General features: G+C 40.7%; 1 protein-coding gene across 1 annotated transcript; it reads right to left on the bottom strand.

The window, feature by feature from the left end:
* Positions 1 to 11,144: 11,144 nt before the first annotated feature.
* On the bottom strand, positions 11,145 to 20,611 carry LOC148141888 (fibrinogen-like protein 1-like protein). The gene is made up of 4 exons (XM_087977441.1): positions 20,551 to 20,611; positions 20,026 to 20,090; positions 15,415 to 15,494; positions 11,145 to 12,523 (listed from the first exon to the last, which is right to left on the bottom strand). The coding sequence occupies exons 3-4, from the start codon at positions 15,479 to 15,481 to the stop codon at positions 11,913 to 11,915; spliced, it is 678 nt and encodes a 225-aa protein (XP_087833567.1). The 5' UTR covers positions 15,482 to 15,494; positions 20,026 to 20,090; positions 20,551 to 20,611; the 3' UTR covers positions 11,145 to 11,912.
* Between the last annotated feature and the right edge of the window lie 843 nt (positions 20,612 to 21,454).

Raw genomic sequence — 21,454 nt, 5'->3', positions numbered from 1 at the left:
GTATGTCCTAACTTAGAAATTTAAAATGTACATCTTAACCACTGCCAGACATAGTTTGACCAAATTATTATCAATAGAAGGAAAAAAAGGGGAAAAACAAAGTTCCAACTGGATTTCCTCCATTTCTTTTACAGAGCGATAAACGCATACCCAAGCAACAATATTTATGCATACTACAATTGTTTAAATTAGGTTAGTTTGTCCACAAAGTCTCTTGCCTTCTCCGATGTGTCAAAGAGATGCATGGATCCATCTAAGGTGATCCGAAGCACTGCCGGATATCTCGGGGAGTACTGAATACCAAGCTCCTTCAATCTTCTCTTGACACCATCATATGATTTTCGTTTCTGGATCACCGCAGATGAAAAGTCCTGAAAAAGCATGATCTTAGACCCCTCATAAATTAGGGCCTTTGGATCCTTCCCCTGGAGCCTGGAAGCCTCCATGACTATCTCCTTATCCCGGTAATGATGGAACCGCACCTGGAAAGGACAAGGGCGTTCACCCAGACCCGACCTCCGTGCTGCAACCCGATGAGCCCTCTCTATCTTCAATCCTCTCATGCCAGTCTCCAAGTCAAGGAATTTCAGAAGCCAATCAAGGAACTTTGGCAGCTAATCATCAACAAATTCTGCAGGCCACTCACCTTCCTTCCCCTCAGGCAGACCGATGATCCGAATGTTTTTTCTCCTGCCCCTGTTTTCAAGATCATCCACTTGGTCATGCAAATTATGAACCTGTGTCTTCAGGGCTTGGATCTCTTCCTTGAATGAACTGGCATCAGCTTCCATCACTGTGATCCTGTGCTCCACCTCATCTGTCCTCTTGTCCAGGTCTCCCAGCTGCTGCTCATGCTTCTGCAGCATGAGAGAGACTGGAGCCAGCTTCTCTTCAACCTGTTTCCCCAACATCTCGCGAGATTTCTAGAGCTGGTTCACCAGGTCCTGGAGAGTAATCTGCTCTGAGGCTGCTGCAGGCTAAACTGCAGGTCCGGCCTCAGATGCTCCTCCTCCCTTTTTAGGCATTTCTGGACAGCTAAAAATGCAGGTAAGTCAATTTTTAAATGTTTCTTGGGGCTCCACAATCTTTCCAACACCCCAAGAAACCCTGATGACCTGGGTTGGGTGGGTTAAAGGACCGTCCTGCTCCTGCTGCAATGCAAAGCTCTGCAGTGTGATCTTCTCAGATCGCCGCCATCGTAGATCCCCCCCAAATGCCTTTTAAATGTTGCAATTGTACCAGCCACCACCTTTTCCTCTGGCAGCTCATTCCATACACCTACCATCCTGTATGGTGGTAAAAGTTGCCCCTTAGGTCTCTTTTATATCTTTCCCCTCTCACCCTAAACCTATGCCATCTAGTACTGGGCTCCCCCATTCCAGGGAAAAGACTTTGTCTATTTATCCTATCCATGCCCCTCATGATTTTGTAAACCTCTCGAAGGTCACCCCTCAGCCTCCAACGCTGCAGGGAAAACAGCTCCAGCCTGTTCAGCCTCTCCCTATAGCGCAAATCCTCCAACCCTGGCAACATCTTTATAAATCTTTTCTGAACCCCTTCAAGTTTCACAACATCTTTCCAATAGGAAGGAGACAAGAATTGCATGCAATATTTCAACAGTGGCCTAACCAATGTCCTGTACAGCCACAACATGACCTCCCAACTCCTGTACTCAATACTCTGACCAATAAAGGAAAGCATACCAAATGCCTTCTTCACTATCCTATCTACCTGTAACTCCACTTTCAAGGAGCTATGAACCTGCACTCCAAGGTCTGCAACACTCCCTAGGACCTTGCCATTAAGTGTGTAAGTCCTGCTAAGATTTGCTTTCCCAAAATGCAGCACCTCACATTTATCTGAATTAAACTCCATCTGCCACTTCTCAGCCCATTGGCCCATCTGGTCAAGATCCAGTTGTAATCTGAGGTAACCTTCTTCGCTGTCTACTACACCTCCAATTTTGGTGTCATCTGCAAACTTACTAACTGTACCTCTTATGCTCACAACCAAATCATGTATATAAATGACAAAACGTAGTGGACCCAGCACCGATCCTTGTGGCACTCCACTGGTCACAGGCCTCCAATCTGAAAAACAACCCTCCAACACCACCCTCTGTCTTCTACCTTTCAGCCAGTTCTGTATCCAAATGGCTACTTCCCCCTGTATTTCATGAGATCTAACCTTGCTAATCAGACTCCCATGCGGATGCTTGTCGAACACCTTACTGAAGTCCACATAGATCACATCTACTGCTCTGCCCTCATCAATCCTCTTTGTTACTCCTTCAAAAAACTCAATCAAGTTTGTGAGACATGACTTCCCATGCACAAAGCCATGTTGACTATCCCTAATCAGTTCTTGCCTTTCCAAATACAGGTACATCCTGTCCCTCAGGATTCGCTCCAACAACTTGCCCACCACCGGTCTATAGTTCCCTGGCTTGTCCTTACCACTCTTCTTAAACAGTGGCACCCCGTTAGCCAACCTCCAGCCCTCTGGCACCTCACCTGTGACTATCGATGATACAAATATCTCAGCAAGAAGCCCAGCAATCACTTCTCCTGCTTCCCACAGAGTTCGAGGATATACCTGATCAGGTCCTGGGGATTTATCCACCTTTATGCATTTCAAGACTCCAGCAGTTCCTCCTCTGTAATATGGACATTTTTCAAGATGTCACCATCTATTTCCCTACATTCTATATCTTCCATATCCTTTTCCACAGTAAATACTGATGCAAAATGTTCATTTATTATCTCCACACAAAGGCCATCTTGCTGATCTTTGAGGGGCCCTATTCTCTCCCTAGTTACCCTTTTGTCCTCAATGTATTTGTAAAAACCCTCTGGCTTCTCCTTAATTCTATTTGCCAAAGCTATCTCATGTCCCCTTCTGGCCTCCTGATTTTCCTCTTAAGCATACTCCTACTGCCTTTATATTCTTCTAAGGATTCACTCGATCTGTCCTGTCTATACCTTACATATGCTTCCTTCTTCTAAACCAGAACCTCAATTTCTTTAGTCATCCAGCATTCTCTATACCTACCAGCCTTTCCTTTCACCCTGACAGAAATATACTTTCTCTGGATTCTCATTATCTCATTTCTGAAGGCTTCCCATTTTCCAGCCGTCCCTTTACATGCGAACATCTGCCCCCAATCAGCTTTCGAAAGTTCTTGCCTAATACCGTCAAAATTGGCCTTTCTCCAAGTTAGAACTTCAACTTTTAGATCACGATTTTAAATCGAATAGAATTATGGTTGCTGGCCCCAAAGTGCTCCCCCACTGACACCTCAGTCACCTGCCCTGCCTTATTTCCCAAGAGCAGGTCAAGTTTTGCACCTTCTCTAGTAGGCATATCCACACACTGAATTAGAAAATTGTCTTGGACACACTTAACAAATTCCTCTTCATCTAAACCCTTAACACTATGGCAATCCCTGTCTATGTTTGGAAAGTTAAAATCCCCTACCATAACCACCCTATTATTCTTACAGATAGTTGAGATCTTCTTACAAATTTGTTTCTCAATTTCCCTGACTATTAGGGTTCGATAATACAATCCCAATAAGGTGATCATCCCTTTCTTATTTCACAGTTGCACCCAAATAACTTCCCTGGATGTATTTCCTGGAATATCCTCCCTCAGTACAGCTGTAATGCTATCCCTTATCAAAACACCACTCCCCCTCCTCTCTTGCCTCCCTTTCTATCCTTCCTGTAGCATTTGTATCCTGGAACATTAAGCTGCCAGTCCTGCCCATCCCTGAGCTATGTTTCTGTAATTGCTATGGTATCCCAGTCCCATGTTCCTAACCATGTCCTGAGTTCATCTGCCTTCCCTGTTAGGCCCCTTGCAAATAAATGCAGTTTAATTTATTAGTCCTACCTTGTCCTGCTTGCCCTGACTGACTCACTTCTGTTCTCAACTGTACCAGTCTCAGATTGATCTCTTTCCTCACTATCTCCCTGGTCCCACCCCCACTCCTTACTAGTTTAAATCCTCCCGAGCAGCTCTAGCAAATCTCCCTGCCAGTATATTAGTCCCCTTCCAATTTAGGTGCATCCGTCCTTCTTGTACAGGTCACTTCTACCGCAAAAGAGATTCCAATGATCCAAAAATGTGCATCCTTCTCCCATACACCAGCTCCTCAGCCATGCATTCATCTGCTCTATCCTCCTATTCCTGCCCTGACTAGCTTGTAGCACCGGGAGTAATCCAGATATCACTACTCTGGAGGACCTCCTTCTTAAATTCCTGCCTAACTCTCTGTAATCACCCTTTAGAATCTCAGCCTTTTCCCTTCCTATGTCGTTGGTTCCAATGTGGACAATGACCTCTTGCTGGCCCCTCTTCCCCTTGAGAACATTCTCCACCCTCTCTGAGACATCCTTGATTCTGGCACCAGGGAAGCAACACACCATTCTGCTTTTTCTCTGCTGGCCACAGAAATGTCTGCTTGTACCTCTGACTAGAGAATCCCCTAACACAATTTATCTCTTGGAACCCGATGTGCCCCTTGTTGCATTAGAGCCAGTCTCAATACCAGAAACTTGGCTGTTCGTGCTATGTTTTCCTGAGAATCTGTCACCCCCTACATTTTCCAAAACAGCATACCTGTTTGAAATGGGTATAGCCACAGAACACACCTGCACTAGGTGCATACCTCTCTTACCTTTCCTGGAGTTAACTCATCTCTGTGACTGTATCTGAGACTTTCCCCCCCTTCCTATAACTGCCATCCATTACATACTGTTGCTGTTGCAAATTCCTCATTTCTCCTAACTGTCTCTCCAACCGATCCATTGGATCTGATAAGATTCACAACCAACAAAATTTATTGCAGATATAATCTGCAGTAACACTTGAACTCTCTTTAAACTCCCACATCTCACAAGAAGCACATATCACTACTGAAGGCTATTTTTGCTCCTTCACAATCTACAGACCCAGAAAATAACACTGTCTTGTTCCTCTACAAAACATTGCCCCAGGTTAGATTAATAGTTACGGCTTGTATGTGAAGTTTAATCAAGAGACATATCTCAAAAAACATATCATCAAGAAAGAACCCACTCTACTCACTACTGCAGACCTTATGAAGGCCACTTAAAACAATTAACTTATCTAATTCTGTGCTGTGAACTTCGCCCAAACAGTTCTTCCAAGATCAGTTGTGAATTTTACTGTTTGTTAATTTTCCCAGACGCACTCCGATGTCCAGAATACATCAGAATCTTTTTTCCCAGAGTTGAAGTGTTTCAAACTAGTGGGAATCCATTTAAAAGGGGGAACGCTCAAAGGAGATTTAGATGGCAAGTTTTGTGCACAGAGATTGGTAGATGCCTGTCTACGTGCGGCCAGGGATAGTGGTGGAGGCAGATGTATAGGGGTGGTTTTAGATAAGCACGTGAATAAGCAAGGAATGGAGGGATATGGACATGGGCAGGCAGAACGGATAAGTTTGATTTGGCATCATGTTTGGCACAGAAGGGCCTGTTTCTGTGGTGTACTGTACTGCTCTATGTTTTAATGGTCCTTTTTAATCTACTAATAGTGAATTGAATGTATTTTTTCAAAATTTGGTATCAATATTAAAGGTGCCAATTTGATTCCATGTGGAAATTTTCTAACTACCTGACATGTATGACATTTTACAACACTGCCCTACCTCGTAATGAATTCTAGACTAGGTAAAATGCCTGTTTATTGATGCTTGAGTTTTTAAAATTCTAAATGTCCTGCCGTAGGAATTTCATGTGCTACTTATATTAAATGGGCAGTATCACTGTCTGATGAACAACAATGCATTCCTTGTAGCATCATTGGGATGCTGTTTTTAATACAGTAGCATTCCAGAACCCCTTCAGTTTCAGCTTCTATGTGAGCTGTCTGTATCAGCTTACCCAACTGCTTTCTGAACCTCAAATATGAAGACATGGCAGAAACTCTCTTTGAGTTATCACCATCTTCACCTCTTACTCAGCTTGTGGCATTGCTTTGACCTCTGGTGATGAACTTCCTTGCATGATTGCTCTGGTCATTACACATCTTAAAAGAAATCTGGAACTTGTTCTTTGTTGTCTCTTTAATCTTATTTAGACTTTTTGTGATTATAGATGGAGTTATAACCTTTATTCTTACCAAAACATCACCCTGGAGTAAATCTCAACTCCATCCATGTGTAATTTTTTTCACAATTTCTACAATTGCTCTTGACAACAAAAGAAAATATATCAGATGGGGAAGTTCTCCGAGTTTGAATGACATAGCGTCGGATGATGTGGAGTCTGTGTGGGTGGAATTGAGGAACCACAAAGGCAAAAAAAACATAATTGGAGTTGTGTATAGACCTCCTAACAGTGGTCAGGACCAGGGACGCAACATGTACCGGGAAATAGAGAAGGCATGTCAGAAAGGCAAGGTTACATTGATCATGGGAGACTTCAATATGCAGGTGGACTGGGTAAATAATGTTGTTAGTGGATCTAAAGAAAGGGAATTCATGGAATGCTTACAGGATGGCTTTTTGGAACAGCTTGTCATGGAGCCCACAAGAGAGCAGGCTATTCTGGACCTAGTGCTTTGCAATGAACCAGATTCTATAAAAGATCTTAAAGTAAGGGAACCCTTAGGAAGTAGCGACCATAATATGATAGAGTTCAGTCTGGAGTTTGAAAGGGAGAAGGCAAAATCGGATGTAATGGTGTTACAGTTGAATAAAGGTAATTATGAGGGCATGAGAGAGGAACTGACTAAAATAGACTGGAAGCAGAGGGTAACCGGGAAGACAGTAGAGCAAAAATGGCAGGAGTTTGTAGGTATAATTGAGGACACTGTACAGAGGTTCATTCCCAAGAAAAGAAAGATTAACCGGGGAGGGATTAGACAACCTTGGCTGACAAAGGAAGTCAGGAAATGTATTAAAGAAAAAGAGAGATCCTATAAAGTGGCTAAGAACAGTGGGAAATCAGAAGATTGGGAAGGATACAAAAGCAAACAGAGGATAACAAAGAGTGTAATAAGAAAGGAGAGGATCAAATATGAAGGTAGGCTAGCCAGTAATATTAGAAATAATAGTAAAAGTTTCTTTCAGTACATAAGAAACAAACGACAGGCAAAAGTAGACATTGGGCCACTTCAAACTGATGCAGGAAGCCTAGTGATGGGAGATAAGGAAATAGCAGGAGAACTTAACAAGTACTTTGCATCAGTCTTCACAGTGGAAGACATGAGTAATATCCCAAAAATTAAAGGGTGTCACGGGGCTGAGTTGAGTATGGTTGCCATTAGGAAAGAGATAGTGCCAGAAAAGTTAAAAAGTCTTAAAATTGATAAATCTCCTGGCCCCGATGGGATACACCCTAGAGTTCTGAGAGGGGTGGCTGAGGAAATAGCAGAGGCATTGGTTGAGATCTTTCAAGAGTCACTGGAGTCAGGAAAGGTCCCGGATGATTGGAAGATGGCTGTTGTAACCCCCTTGTTCAAGAAAGGATCAAGGCAAAAGATGGAAAATTATAGGCCAATCAGCTTAACCTCGGTTGTTGGTAAAATTCTAGAATCCATCATTAAGGATGAGGTTTCTAAATTCCTGGAAGAGCAGAGTCTGATTAGAACAAGTCAACATGGATTTAGTAAAGGGAGGTCATGCCTGACAAACCTGTTGGAATTTTTTGAAGAGGTAACAAGTAGGTTAGACCAGGGAAACCCAGTGGATGTGGTCTATCTAGACTTTCAAAAGGCCTTTGATAAGGTGCCACACGGGAGGCTGCTGAGCAAGGTGAGGGCCCATGGTGTTCGAGGTGAGCTGCTGGGATGGATTGAGGATTGGCTGTCTAACAGAAGGCAGAGAGTTGGGATAAAAGGTTCTTTTTCAGAATGGCAGCCGGTGACGAGCGGTGTCCCGCAGGGTTCGGTGCTGGGGCCACAGCTGTTCGCATTATATATTAATGATTTGGATGAGGGAACCGGGGGCATTCTAGCGAAGTTTGCCGATGATACGAAGTTAGGTGGACAGGCAGGTAGTACTGAGGAAGTGGGGAGGCTACAGAAGGATCTCGACAGGTTGGGAGAGTGGTCCAGGAAATGGCTGATGGAATTTAACGTGAGCAAGTGCGAGGTCTTGCACTTTGGCAAAAAGAATAAAAGCATAGACTACTTTCTAAATGGTGAGAAAATTAATAAAGCCAAAGCACAAAGGGATCTGGGAGTGCTAATCGAGGATTCTCTAAAGGTAAACATGCAGGTTGAGTCCGTGATTAAGAAAGCGAATGCAATGTTGTCTCTTATCTCAAGAGGGTTGGAATATAAAAGCAGAGATGTACTACTAAGACTTTATAAAGCTCTGGTTAGGCCCCATTTGAAGTACTGTGTCCAGTTTTGGTCCCCACACCTCAGGAAGGACATACTGGCACTGGAACATGTCCAGCGGAGATTCACACGGATGATCCCTGGAATGACAGGTCTAACATATGAGGAACGGCTGAGGATACTGGGATTGTATTCGTTGGAGTTTAGAAGATTAAGGGGAGACTTAATAGAGACGTACAAAATAATACATGGCTTGGAAAAGGTGGATGCTAGGAAATTGTTTCAGTTAAACGAGGAGACTAGGACCCGTGGACACAGCCTTAGAATTAGAGGGGGTCATTTCAGAACAGAAATGCGGAGACATTTCTTCAGCCAGAGAGTGGTGGGCCTGTGGAATTCATTGCCACGGAGTGCAGTGGAAGCCGGGACGCTAAATGTCTTCAAGGCCGAGATTGATAGATTCTTGTTGTCTGGAGGAATTAAGGGCTACGGGGAGAACGCTGGTAAGTGGAGCTGAAATGCGCATCAGCCATGATTGAATGGCGGAGTGGACTCGATGGGCCGAATGGCCTTACTTCCACTCCTATGTCTTATGGTCTTATGGTCTTATGGAGTTGCGATGAAAGGTTGGTGAGCTGATCGTGCGTGAATGGCTGAGTATTGTAGGTCCTTTTCTGTTTTAAGTGTGAAATCTGGCAGACCATGAGAGGCAGTGCCACAGTGGTGCAAGTTGTTAAACATAATAAAACATAATATAGGATTCATCTTTTTGTTGACATTGACTGAGGCAACTTACAATGCAACTCCATTGAAGCATTGAGTATACGGTAGTACTTAATCAGGCACAGTGCAGCAGATTATTCATTCACATGCAGCACTGGAACTAGATTCTTTTGAATACTTCAGGGCACAAAACTCCATTGCCATCTCTGTCCAGGCTGCCTTCTTCATTTGGGATGCCTCTCATTACCATGCATAGGAAAAACTTGCCTTCTCTCCTTGACAGCTTTCAGGAGTACATTTAGAGAGCCATCACTGAAGCCTGGTGTCATTATTTACCTGGTCTCTGATATTTCTAGGGGTGATTGGAGATGATGAGCAGAATAGTATGGTCTTAGTAGTGCAAAGTTTTTTTATGCATTCTCAACATTGTTAAGTCTAGCAGAAATAATGGATAAAGCTGTAAAGAAAACATACAGGTTCTAAAGCTGTAAAAATGGGAGTAAGAAGCGCAACAGCAACCAGGTCATTGTGGAGCTTTTTATGTCATTGATTGGGTGGCAGTTGGATTACAGGTTTCAGTTCTGGGATCTGATTTCAAGAGATCGATTAGGATAATATAAGGGATGAGAGATATTTTGCAGAGAGACTAGAACAGAGCAAGTTGAGAGAAAATTTGATGATGATGTTTAAATTATGGAAGAATTTGTAAAGATAAGGAAGGCAGTATGGTTTTGGATATTTACTAAGTCAGTAATTTGAAGCTATCAATGCATGTTTGTCATAAAAAGAGGCAGATATATTTTTGCACAGGTTTGTTCAGTGTTTCATCAAAAAAAGGCATAAAAGCAGATTTTGCAATGACTTTTGAATGAGAATTACAAGGATACTTGAAAAATAAAAATGAGAAAAGTATGGCCAGCATTGGCTATAATGGGCCTTCTGTGGTGCAAAATATGATGATTCTGTGCTGTTGGATTCATCTGACTTCACAATATTGGGATAGGCTGGGGCTGTTTTCTCTGGAGCATCGGAGGCTGAGGGGTGACCTTATAGAGGTTTATAAAAACATGAGGGGCACGGATAGAGTAAATAGACAAGGTCTTTTCCCAGGGGTGGGGGAGTCCAGAACTAGAAGGCATAGGTTTAGGGTGAGAGGGGAAAGATATAAAAGGATCTGAAGGGGCAACTTTTTCACGCAGAGGGTGGTGCGTGTATGGAATGAACTGCCAGAGGAAGTGATGGAGACTGGTACAATTACAACATTTAAAAGGCACCTGGATTGGTATATGAATAGGAAGGGTTTAGAGGGATATAGGCCAAGTGCTGGCATACGGGGCTAGATTAGGTTGGGATATCTGTTCGGCATGGACGAGTTGGACCGAAGGGTCAGTTTCTATGCTGTACATCTCTGTGACTATAAATCTATTTCAGTTTCCTGTGAACACCTTTCCAATACTTTATTATCCAATAGTATTTCTCTGTTCTACTTTTTCAGCGTTTAATTCTGTCTGACTCTATGACTCTGTGATAGAAACTAAATGGCTTTGCCATTGTATAAGTACATGCTTGGGGACCAATTCATTCAGATGGCTGGATTGTAATACATAGATGCCAACAGCATGGGTTTAATTCTCACACCTGCTAAGGTGTAGTGACCCTTTGGTTAAACTACCACCAGTTCGCATCAGTCATATGGTCTGGTAGGACTGTGGTGACATTATCTTTATATGCTTGTATCAACTTCTGCTCTACACTATTTTAATATATTTATATTTGTAACAATCCCCTCTAATAATAACTCTTCCATAGTCTTGGTATTAAAATGTGCTTAGTTTTAGATTCTTCACAATCAAAAAAGATATGAGCAATGGGTTGCTTTGTGCGTGAACTTGATATTCTTTCTGCTGATGCAAATGTTGACTCAGACACACGAAACAAACAAGATAAAAAGAATTTTGAAGAGAAGATGAATTGAATGTGGAATAACATTGCAACACTAATTATATCAATTCTGAATGAAATTGTTGAAAAATGTAAATAGTCGATTATACTGAGTAGTTGTATGGCAATTTCAGTACAAAATGCTCATCATTTAAAGCATATAATTATAAGGTCTTTGCTCATGAAAGTTTATTGGATAAGATTACAGTAATCAAACATACACTAATTTTTAACATAAGTAGATCTGGAAAAGAGCTAAAGCAGATTAATGGAATTCTCGGCCAATTAGAATGCAGGCTTGCCCCAATAGAATCAGCCCATGTGGCAGCCAATAAACTTTCCTCACAAATTTACATGTTGCTGTCCATTATTTTCCAGGCTTCAAGCATGTTCACATGCGCTCTGGATAAATGACTTGTTGCATTCAAATTTTGCAAAAATTGATTGAGCTGTGAAAAAAGTCAAGCTTTCCTTGCATATAGTGTGCTGTAGTATTTATGTGGTAACATGAAAAACATGAATTTATGAACATACAGGATTATACCAATTTTTAGCATCCTGAAATAAAGACATCTCCTCTGGCAAAGAACCTGATTTAATTTATTCAGTGACTATCAACCTGGGGAATGGGAACAGTGATGAATATTGTGATGCTCCAAGTCATTTACTATTGGGATAGTAAATGCGTTTGGATCCAGGAGTGTAATGAATAATGGGGCAACTGGGAGGGAGAGGAGTGGTAAATATTTATGCCTCCCAGTTGAAATAATGTGGGGTCATATAGTGGAAGTAAGAGTAGACTGGATACTGAACACTACTGGTATTTTGTAATAATGGAAATAATTTGCTTTCTCCCCATAATAGCAATATGATGTTAATGGCCACTGAATAAATAAGTGACAAATAAATTGATATTGCTCGTGAAGCCACAATTAACACAGTGGTTGAACCATCATGGTGACTTTCTTAATGCTAATTCCAGTCCAATATGGGTTCTTGTTAGTAAGCTGTGCAGAACCACAGGCATCAAACCACCATCCACCACGACCATTGGCACAACAGCGACTGTAGTTATCATTATCCCTATCCTTAGTACTAAAACCCTGGTTAACAATCATTCTATTCATTGTAAGTATTGTCATTTGGTCAATAACATTCCCAGAAAATAAACCAAGCCTGATTGTGTACTTCCCACTCTCAGGTTCTAAGTAAAAAGAGGAATACTCTGCATATTGAATTGCATTGCGATAATTTATGAACTCTATTCTCAGTTTGTAGCGAGTTTGCCTGGTTAGAAGGTAGATGTACTCATTACCCAACCAGTGATCACTCAGAACATCACCAAAGCCATATTTATATGTGGACCAGCTCTCTGTCCACGTGATCTTGCTACCTCTGCTGCTACTTTGAATCACTGTCCAGCCACTATCGTTTCTCATGACACAGTTGACCACAAGTGGAGGGGATCGGACAGGTTGAATGATGAAAAGCCCAGAAGTAGCATTCCTGTTGTTTCGTAGAATTTCTGTGCAGTCGTGTAGCACTAAAGACAAGCACAATCATGATATCAATTTTATTCCATACTCTATAATCCCTCGAGAGAAGGGAACTAGGTTTCTGGTCATTCTCAAATAATAGCATCATCTCAAATGAATACAATAAGCTGAACAAGTCCAGTTTTGATAACTCAAGGATGAAAAAGTCTTAAAGGCCTTTCATCCATTGAAGCAAGCCATCTAATATATTTATCTTCACTACTTTGCTTGAGAAAAAGTTCCAAGTACATGTTTGTCTTTATGCAAATAAATTCATTCTAATAACTGAAAGCTATTTCTCATTCATTTAAATTTATGCACTTTGACCCTCTGTGGTGTAAAATTCCAAGCAGTGGAATGTGGTGAAACGGTTAAAAATTATGTCCCAATACATGTGTGAATCTAACCGGAATGGAGGTGTTGCTTAGTCCCGTGTGAATCTTCTTATCTGTATGTAACCAGAATGGAATGTGTTTTTTAGCCTTGCTCTGCTGTTCACATGAATGTTTATATCTGGAAGGGAGTATATCAGCTGGAAAAGTCTCCAGTTCGGTGAGTCTGCTCCGGGGTTACGTTTAACCGCCGAGCGTGGGTTGTTGGCAACCGCTCTACGAGAACTGACGGCTCCCAGTTTTTGGTAACATGTAGAGTGAGTATAAGCCAGACCCGTTGTTTGGACCTGGTTGTGGCGACGATGCGGGGAATAAAATGCCCATATTCTAGCAGACTCGCCTCTTGGTCGTTTGTTCTGTGTCAGACTACTCTCCTACGAACCTGACCTTGAGAATTTTTAAAACATTTGGCGTAGTCGAGCAGGGTCAATCGCAATTGAGGAGAGATTTTGATACAGAACAATGTTTTGGAAAACGACTAAGAAACCAGAAGAACAAACTGTGGAGGTCCCGACCGTCCCGGGATGGCATGGATGTGGGCATGTACGTGGCAGTTTGTTTGAGAGAGGATCCCAGTCCTGCCGAAGAACCCCTTGCCTGGGGTACAGCGGAGGATGTGGGCATGTCCAAAAAGCTGAAGCGGAGTTAACAGAATTGAATGGGATTGAACTGAACTGAACTGAGTGGAACTGAAGTGAATCAAATTGAACGGAACAAAATGGAACTGAGCTAAATTGAATTGAAATGGACGGAACTGAATTGAACACAATTGAATTGAACTGAACAGACCTGAACTGAGCTGAATTGAATTACACTGAATTGACTGAACTGAAATTAACTGAAACGAATTGAACTGAATTAAGCATAATGTAACACATGTATTGGGCCAAGCAGTGGAATGTGGTGTAAAATTATGTCCCAATACATGTGTGAATCATAATGTAACACATGTATTGGGCCAAGCAGTGGAATGTGGTGTAAAATTCCAAGCAGTGGAATGTGGTGAAACGGTTAAAAATTATGTCCCAATACATGTGTGAATCTAACCGGAATGGAGGTGTTGCTTTGTCCCGTGTGAATCTTCTTATCTGTATGTAACCAGAATGGAATGTGTTTTTTAGCCTTGCTCTGCTGTTCACATGAATGTTTATATCTGGAAGGGAGTATATCAGCTGGAAAAGTCTCCAGTTCGGTGAGTCTGCTCCGGGGTTACGTTTAACCGCCGAGCGTGGGTTGTTGGCAACCGCTCTACGAGAACTGACGGCTCCCAGTTTTTGTAACATGTAGAGTGAGTATAAGCCAGACCCGTTGTGCGACACTGCGGGGAATAAAATGCCCATATTCTAGCAGTCTCGCCTCTTGGTCGTTTGTTCTGTGTCAGACTACTCTCCTACGAACCTGACCTTGAGAATTTTTTAAAACACCCTCAGGTCTGATACATTATGCGAGGTGCTGCATTTTGGGAAAGCAAATCTTAGCAGGACTCATACACTTAATGGTAAGGTCCTAGGGAGTGTTGCTGAACAAAGAGACGTTGGAGTGCAGGTTCATAGTTCCTTGAAAGTGGAGTCGCAGGTAGATAGGATAGTGAAGAAAGTGTTTGGTATGCTTTATTTTATTGGTCAGGGTATTGAGTACAGGAGTTGGGAGGTCATGTTGCGGCTGTACAGGACATTGGTTAGGCCACTGTTGGGATATTTCATGCAATTCTGGTCTCCTTCCTATCAGAAAGATGCTATTAAACTTGAAAGGGTTCAGAAAAGATTTACAAGGATGTTGCCAGGGTTGGAGGATCTGAGCTACAGGGAGAGGCTGAACAGGCTGGGGCTGTTTTCCCTGGAGCGTCAGAGGCTGAAGGGTGACCTTATAGAGGTTTAAAATTATATGGGGCATAGATAGGATAAATAGACAAAGTATTTTCCTTCAGGCCGAAGAGTCCGGAACTAGAGGGCATAGGTTTAGGGGAAAGCATGCATAGCGGAAAGATATAAAAAAGACCTATGGGGCAACTTTTTCACGCAGAGGGTGGTATGTGTATGGAATGAGCTGTCAGAGGAAATGGTGGGGGCTGCATCATCTAAAAGGCATTTGGATGGGAATATGAATTGGAAGGGTTTGGAGGGATATAGGCTGGGTGCTGGCAAGTGGGACTAGATTGGGTTGGGATATCTGGTGGGCATGGATGGGTTGGACCGAAGGATCTGTTTCCATGCTGTACATCTCTATGACTCTATGTGCTTAGCTGACATATAACAATTAAATCTTTATATCTCAGTAGGTTTACACTTTTGTAATTTAGTCTTTAGATTGTAGACACTTAACCTTTCTTCATAATTCATCCCCTTTCATTGGAAGCTGACGTGTTATTCCTCTGATTCAAGCTCAGCAGATGTGTATGCTTTTGTGGTTTGAGATTTCAAACTACAGTAGAACTAATGTATGGTTTTCATTTGAAAATTTAGAAAGCAAGTGGTCTTAATGTTAATTTTAATCATAATATTTCTTACCTGCTGAAGTTATTTCAATGCTAGCTAAAAGGAAGAAACCAATCTGAAAGAAGGTTCTTCGCTGCATTTTCGTAATTCTCCTGTAAAGAAATGATCATTCATCAGACTTTTGGCACAGTTTTCTACTTCTTGAAAAGCTCAAAGAAGAAGTGACTTAAATCCATATAGCACAATAAATAAATTGTATCAATACATATTTTCTGTGTGGCCACTACTTTACTGGCTTAATAAACTGATTTTTCCTATTTAATGGTAGTCACAGCATCTCCAGCAAAGTCTTCTCCTCCAGTCACTGCCACTGCAATTTGAAGGAGCAGATTATAAATGCAGGAAGGTATTGAATCCAGAGTCTGCGGTTCTAATGTCCTATGCTCATCTTACTCCAGCAGAAACATGGCAGAGTGGCCAAAAAAAATTAATTTGATTTACCTGATTTTATGACCTTATCCCAGAATTTCATTAACATTATGAAAGTAGTACATTAGTTGCCTGGAATAAGGACATTGATGCAGGAAGGGATAGGACCTCAGATTGGAGACTCCACATCCCTGGCTGCTTAGAGGACAGGAGGACGTGAGGACTGCAGATGCTGGAGATCAAAGTCGAAAAGTGTGGCACTGGAAAAGCACAGCAAGTCAGGCAGCATCCAAGGAGCAGGAGAATTGATGTTTCGACAACATGATAAATACCGGCACTGACCGGTAGATTTGAGCTTTCTGCCTTGGTGTTGAGATGCTGCACAATGATTTTTCTGAAGACACCCAGCAAACCTGTCTGACTTTGTAGTTTTCAGCCAGATTTCTAGCTTGTTAACCACATGGAATTGGCTACCACCATGTGAGTGCAAATTAGGGAACCTTCCTCAAATACCCAAGGTCAGCAGTGGAAATTTTCTGCTGTCATAGTTCTGACATTACTACGATACTACTGCTAATAACTCCTAGCCCCATAATATGCTGAAAATGCGTTCACCTCTGCACCTTCACACCTAACTTTCCTTTGGTGTCTAAAATTTTTAGAGGTGCAAGTATCAGAAGCAGGCAAGATCTGTGACTGTACTTCACCCCATCTACTGAATGACATTGATGCCAGCAGATTAATGTGAGACGATTATTTATCGGATATTTGCTCTGTAATTAAGTTGTCCGTCTGTAAACTATTTAATATTTTCTCGTACAGTGACACCGATTTTATAGTGCTCAATTAACATCTCTTTGCACAAAACATTCTCTGAGACTATATTCAAGCTTTTTAATTTTTTTTTTATTTTGGTGACTCCTTCAGTAAGAACAAAAAGGAGACAACCCTGAAAACTGTACAAAAAACACTTCCACCAACCCAACTCCATATTTCTTACATGGGGCCATGTATCTCTCACATTTTTACATGAATAATCCTGTCATCGATTTTACATTTTAATATTGGCACCTGCATGCATCAGGATATCAAAATATTATTTTGCAGAAGATATCGTAAGACAAACTTTACTGTTTATCAAAGAACAGCCTTGACAGCTAGACCCTGCATTGGGTGCTTCAAAAATTGAAATGGAAACTGGAAGTGCTGGAAATACTCTGCAGGTCTGTCTGCTTCTGTGGAGAGAAAAGCAAAGTTAATGTTTCAAGTCAATATGACTCTTCTTTGGAGCTGGTGACATCAAACGAGGGTGGCAAAAATTGGTGGAGGATGATCAGTTGAATGTGATGGCTGATCATCTGTAATATGAGGACAAAGGGAACACTATCATTTCTGGGAGGGATAGAAAAGGGTGAAAGCAGAAGTGTGGAAAATTGATTGGTTATGTTCGACAGCCCTGTCAAACACAGTGGAGGGGAATTCTCAGTTCAGCAAAATGAAAGACATGGGCAGATAGGAAATAAGGGTAGGAATAGGCTCTTTGGCCCTTTCAGCATGCTTCACCATTCAAACTTTAATCTCAATTCTACCTCAATATCATTTCCTGTGTTTAACATCTAGAAATCCATCAATGATTAAGCCTCCACAGCCTGTTGGGGTACAGAATTCGAAACATTTTAGTGCTCTGTCAGTAAAGAAATTCCTCCTCATTTCAGTCTTAAATCTCTACATCATATTCTGAAGTTGTGTCCCCGATTCTCAACCCCTCAGCCAGGCCATGTACCTTTTGACTCTACCTGTACGAATTCCAATCTGTATGAATTTGTGTGTTTCAATGAGATTGCCTCTCATTCTTCTAAATGTCAGAGAATACAGGCCCAGTTACTCAAACTGATCTCATAGGACAATGCTGTCGTTCTCAGAATCAATTTGATGATTCTTTGTTGCAATTCCTAGGAAGCTCCATTGTGGGAGGAACCATTATCAGATTGGGTGTTACAGAAATGGAGAAACTGGGAGAATGGAATTATAGTCCTTTCAGGAAGCAGGGTGGCAGGAAGTGTAGTCAAGGTGGCCAAGGGATTGGTGGGCTTATGATGAATATGATTTGATTGTCTTTTCCCCAGAAATGGAGACAAAAAATTCCAGGAAGGAAAGGGAAGCTTCGGAGATGGACCATGAAGGTGATGGAACTTCAAAAATTGAACCAGATTAGTAATGTGTAATAATTGTGGTCCATTATCCTCACCAGTGAGAACGGTCCGTTGTCTGAAAAGCAATAAGGAATACAACAACTGTAGTGAAAGGAAAGCTCCAGAGCCTGTTTGAATAGATGATACAGGAGCATTTGTAAGGTTAGCACAAATCTGATTGCTGCGTATTTCATGTAATATTGTAAACAAAAAAGAAATAGGTATTACAGCATCTAACTGATATCAAGTCATGAGTCACGTCCACCCTAACCAATTATGCACCATAAAACACTGGTATTTTCATTTGTGATGAAGAGTGTGTGATTTGTATACATTAATATCATTTTTAGAATTTGGGTTTCAAACTAGTGCTTACTTTTGTGAAGAATTTTTTTTAAAAAACAAGGTTAGAGATCAGGTGATTGTAAAACTCGTGGAATGTTAATGGAAGATTGTTGATACTGGAGTGTGAGGGTGTGGTCTGCGACAGCGAGTGTAAACATCGAAGGCAATAGCTTACTTTTGGTTCAAAATAACTAAGGACTGACTTTAGCTTAAAACAAAACTTAGAGATTGAAAGCTTTTAGGCCAGATTTGGAGGCAATATGTCTGGGGTCAGATGCAAATTTAGTTGTTTTTTTCTTGAAATGAGTATTGGACAGTTCAGGAAATCACAGTTACCTTAAGATTAAAATTTAATTTTTTGTCAAACTTCTATGCATGAATATTTGGTTAGAAATTGCAAGTTAGTAAAAGATAGAAAATGTAACCTTTCAGTTTTGTCAGTGTTCATTTAAGAAGACTTCACAGTTCACAGGACTGAACTGGGGAGACGCAGTTAAACTGAACCCATAAATTAGATATTGAAGTGTAATTTCTTTGGATCTGAAATGCTGTAAAGTGATGGTGCTGGAGAATATATGAGACTTAGTTTGCTGTGAGTTTTAAGGTTCTATATTTAGATAGCTTTTTCACGTGAAAAAATTCTATTATATTGTTAAAGGAAATCTGCAGTCTTGTGTGCTTATGTTCAGTGAGTGACCACCATGTTAAAGTCAAGATAAGTACACATAAATATATATAGGATATATCTTGTCTCGTCATGCCATCAGTTGGGATTAAAATACATTTCCTTCCTTTATTGTGAACAATTTCTTTTGTTGAATCTGCAGAGGTACAGAGTGTTGCTGAATACATGTATTGATCTAAAATTTCTCTTCAAATATGATATGACTCATGAGCATCCCTGTGACTGATGACATTCTGAACCTATTGTAGACTTGACATTACTCACATGAGAGGCTTGCGTGCAAATATAACTTTGTAGAATTGTCAGAATAACTGAATTAATCGCATCACCTTCCGTGCTGCAACAGGCTGCTGTGTATTTGTGTATTCAAACAAAAAGCATCAGAGTCTTATTCAGTGTTTCTGATACTGTACTTCTATAGTAAGTGAAGAATTTATTTACTTGTGGATTTGATGGATTATTTTAAACTTTTATTTTTAAAAGTTTTCCTTTAAAAAGTTATGTGTAGGGATCCATTAGCAGCTGTGATGCCTACATGGTATCAGATATCCCTTCAAGGTGATTACATGTTGCTTGCTAAAATTCATTATTCAGTGAAATAGACCAGTTATTGCTCTGTCAGTCAGTACAACCATAAATTACTAACAGTATAGCCTAAAATTAATAACTTTAAGCTTATCCAAACCTCTTCTCCAGATAGCTTAATTCACACCATGTTTGGTTAAACCATCACCCCTGTGCTTGCTTAACTACATTGGCTTGTCCTGCAGCAATGTCTCAAATTTAAACTTATATCCTTGTTCTCAGACCTCATGGCTTTGCTTCACCGCATCTCAGGAACCTTCTCCAGGTGTACAATCCTCCAAGATCCATGTGCTGGTCTAATTCTGACTTCCTATTTCCACAATTTTAGTTGCTTCAACATTGGAAAGTTTGACTCCTAAACTTGAAGCTTTAGAACTTCCTCATGACTCCTTTTCCACTTTTTTAAGATGTTTATTAAAACTTAATACTTTGAGAAGGTGTAGTTACCTGTTTTAATATCTTCTTATGTTGTAGGATGTCAGCTTTTGTTTAATAAAGTTCTTGTTCAACACCTTAGGATGCATTAAAGACATGATATAAATGTAAGTTATTTTTGCACTACAGATTAAAACCTCATTAGCATATGTTTCGATAGTAATAAGTTATTCATGCCATTAATTAAATATCTCTGTCTATAAACCAGTTATATTACTTAGTCATCTTGTTAATATATATGAAGTATCTCATTGTTATTAAAATATAACCTATAATATGCTTCTGTTGTATAAAAGCAATAAATGTATTCAGATCAACAAGTACACATCGATCAAGAACAACCACCGTAAAGTGTGTGGACCATAAAGTCAGATCTTTCAGAGAACACCTCTATAAACTATATATAATGAACATGGTTTTAAAATCACATACAAGTAAAAAATGTGATCCGCTTAATTCATTTTTTTTAAGATATAACAGATTGCAAATTGCAATTCAGAACAACAAGCAAAGCTACATAGATACTGAGTTACTTACACCATGAACAGGTTTCCAGTCACAGAGAGTTTAGAAGGCACACTATATTTGAAGGGCTTGAGTAATGCATATTAAAGTTATATGCATGTGACGTATAATAAAGGTGTTGACATTCTCTCAACACCTGTCAAACCAGCTTCACTAGAGCATGAGTTGAATGCGAATGTTTGATTAATTTGACATAGCGATTATAGAGATGTAAAGGGGGGAGAATGTCTTGGCAGTAAGTAAAAATGGGGGTTAAAAAGTGAATTTCCACTTTACTTAATATACCAATTGTAGAACATAAAGGTACATAAAGAATAAACTTGCACTGAGATTTCTGCAGTATGATTGAACCTTATTTTGTTCTTTTTGGATCACTGCAGGTCAGTCTAGTTCAGATTTTTGCTGACATGTTTGCTACTGAGAATTGGCTTTATTTTGTCAATCTATTGCATGCCTTGTCAGTGTGGAGCTAATTTGATCATGAAAAAGTCTGCTTGCTTCCCTCTCCTGTCCACAATGATTGATGCTCTTTGGTGAAACTTGTTTTCCATTTTCCAGTGTGCTTTTCTGAAGCCCCCAAGATGCCATATCAAACAACAGAAATGTCACCCTATAATAGATGAGAGAAAAAAATTAGGATTGAGGGGAGCAGAGTACAAGCAATTGGTTTAAGCCAGATATCATTTTTATACATTGTAATAAAATCTGAGCTAGGTATTAAATACCTAAGCTGAACAAAGAAACCTTGGAGTGCAGGTTTATAGTTCCTTGAAAGTGGAGTCGCAGGTGGATTGGATAATGAAGGCAGTGTTTGGTATGCTTTCCTTTATTGATTTGAGCATCAAGTACAGGAGTTGGGATATCATGTTGTAGCCGTACAGGACATTGGTTAGGCCACTTTTGGAATACTGTGTGC

The sequence above is a fragment of the Chiloscyllium plagiosum genome, unplaced genomic scaffold, assembly GCF_037043375.1.
Source record: "Chiloscyllium plagiosum isolate Xiang-an unplaced genomic scaffold, Cpla_swu_hap1 HiC_scaffold_31, whole genome shotgun sequence".
In the NCBI taxonomy this organism is placed as follows: domain Eukaryota; kingdom Metazoa; phylum Chordata; class Chondrichthyes; order Orectolobiformes; family Hemiscylliidae; genus Chiloscyllium; species Chiloscyllium plagiosum.
Note: the sequence above shows the minus strand (reverse complement) of the source record. Positions and strands in the feature narration are given on the sequence as shown.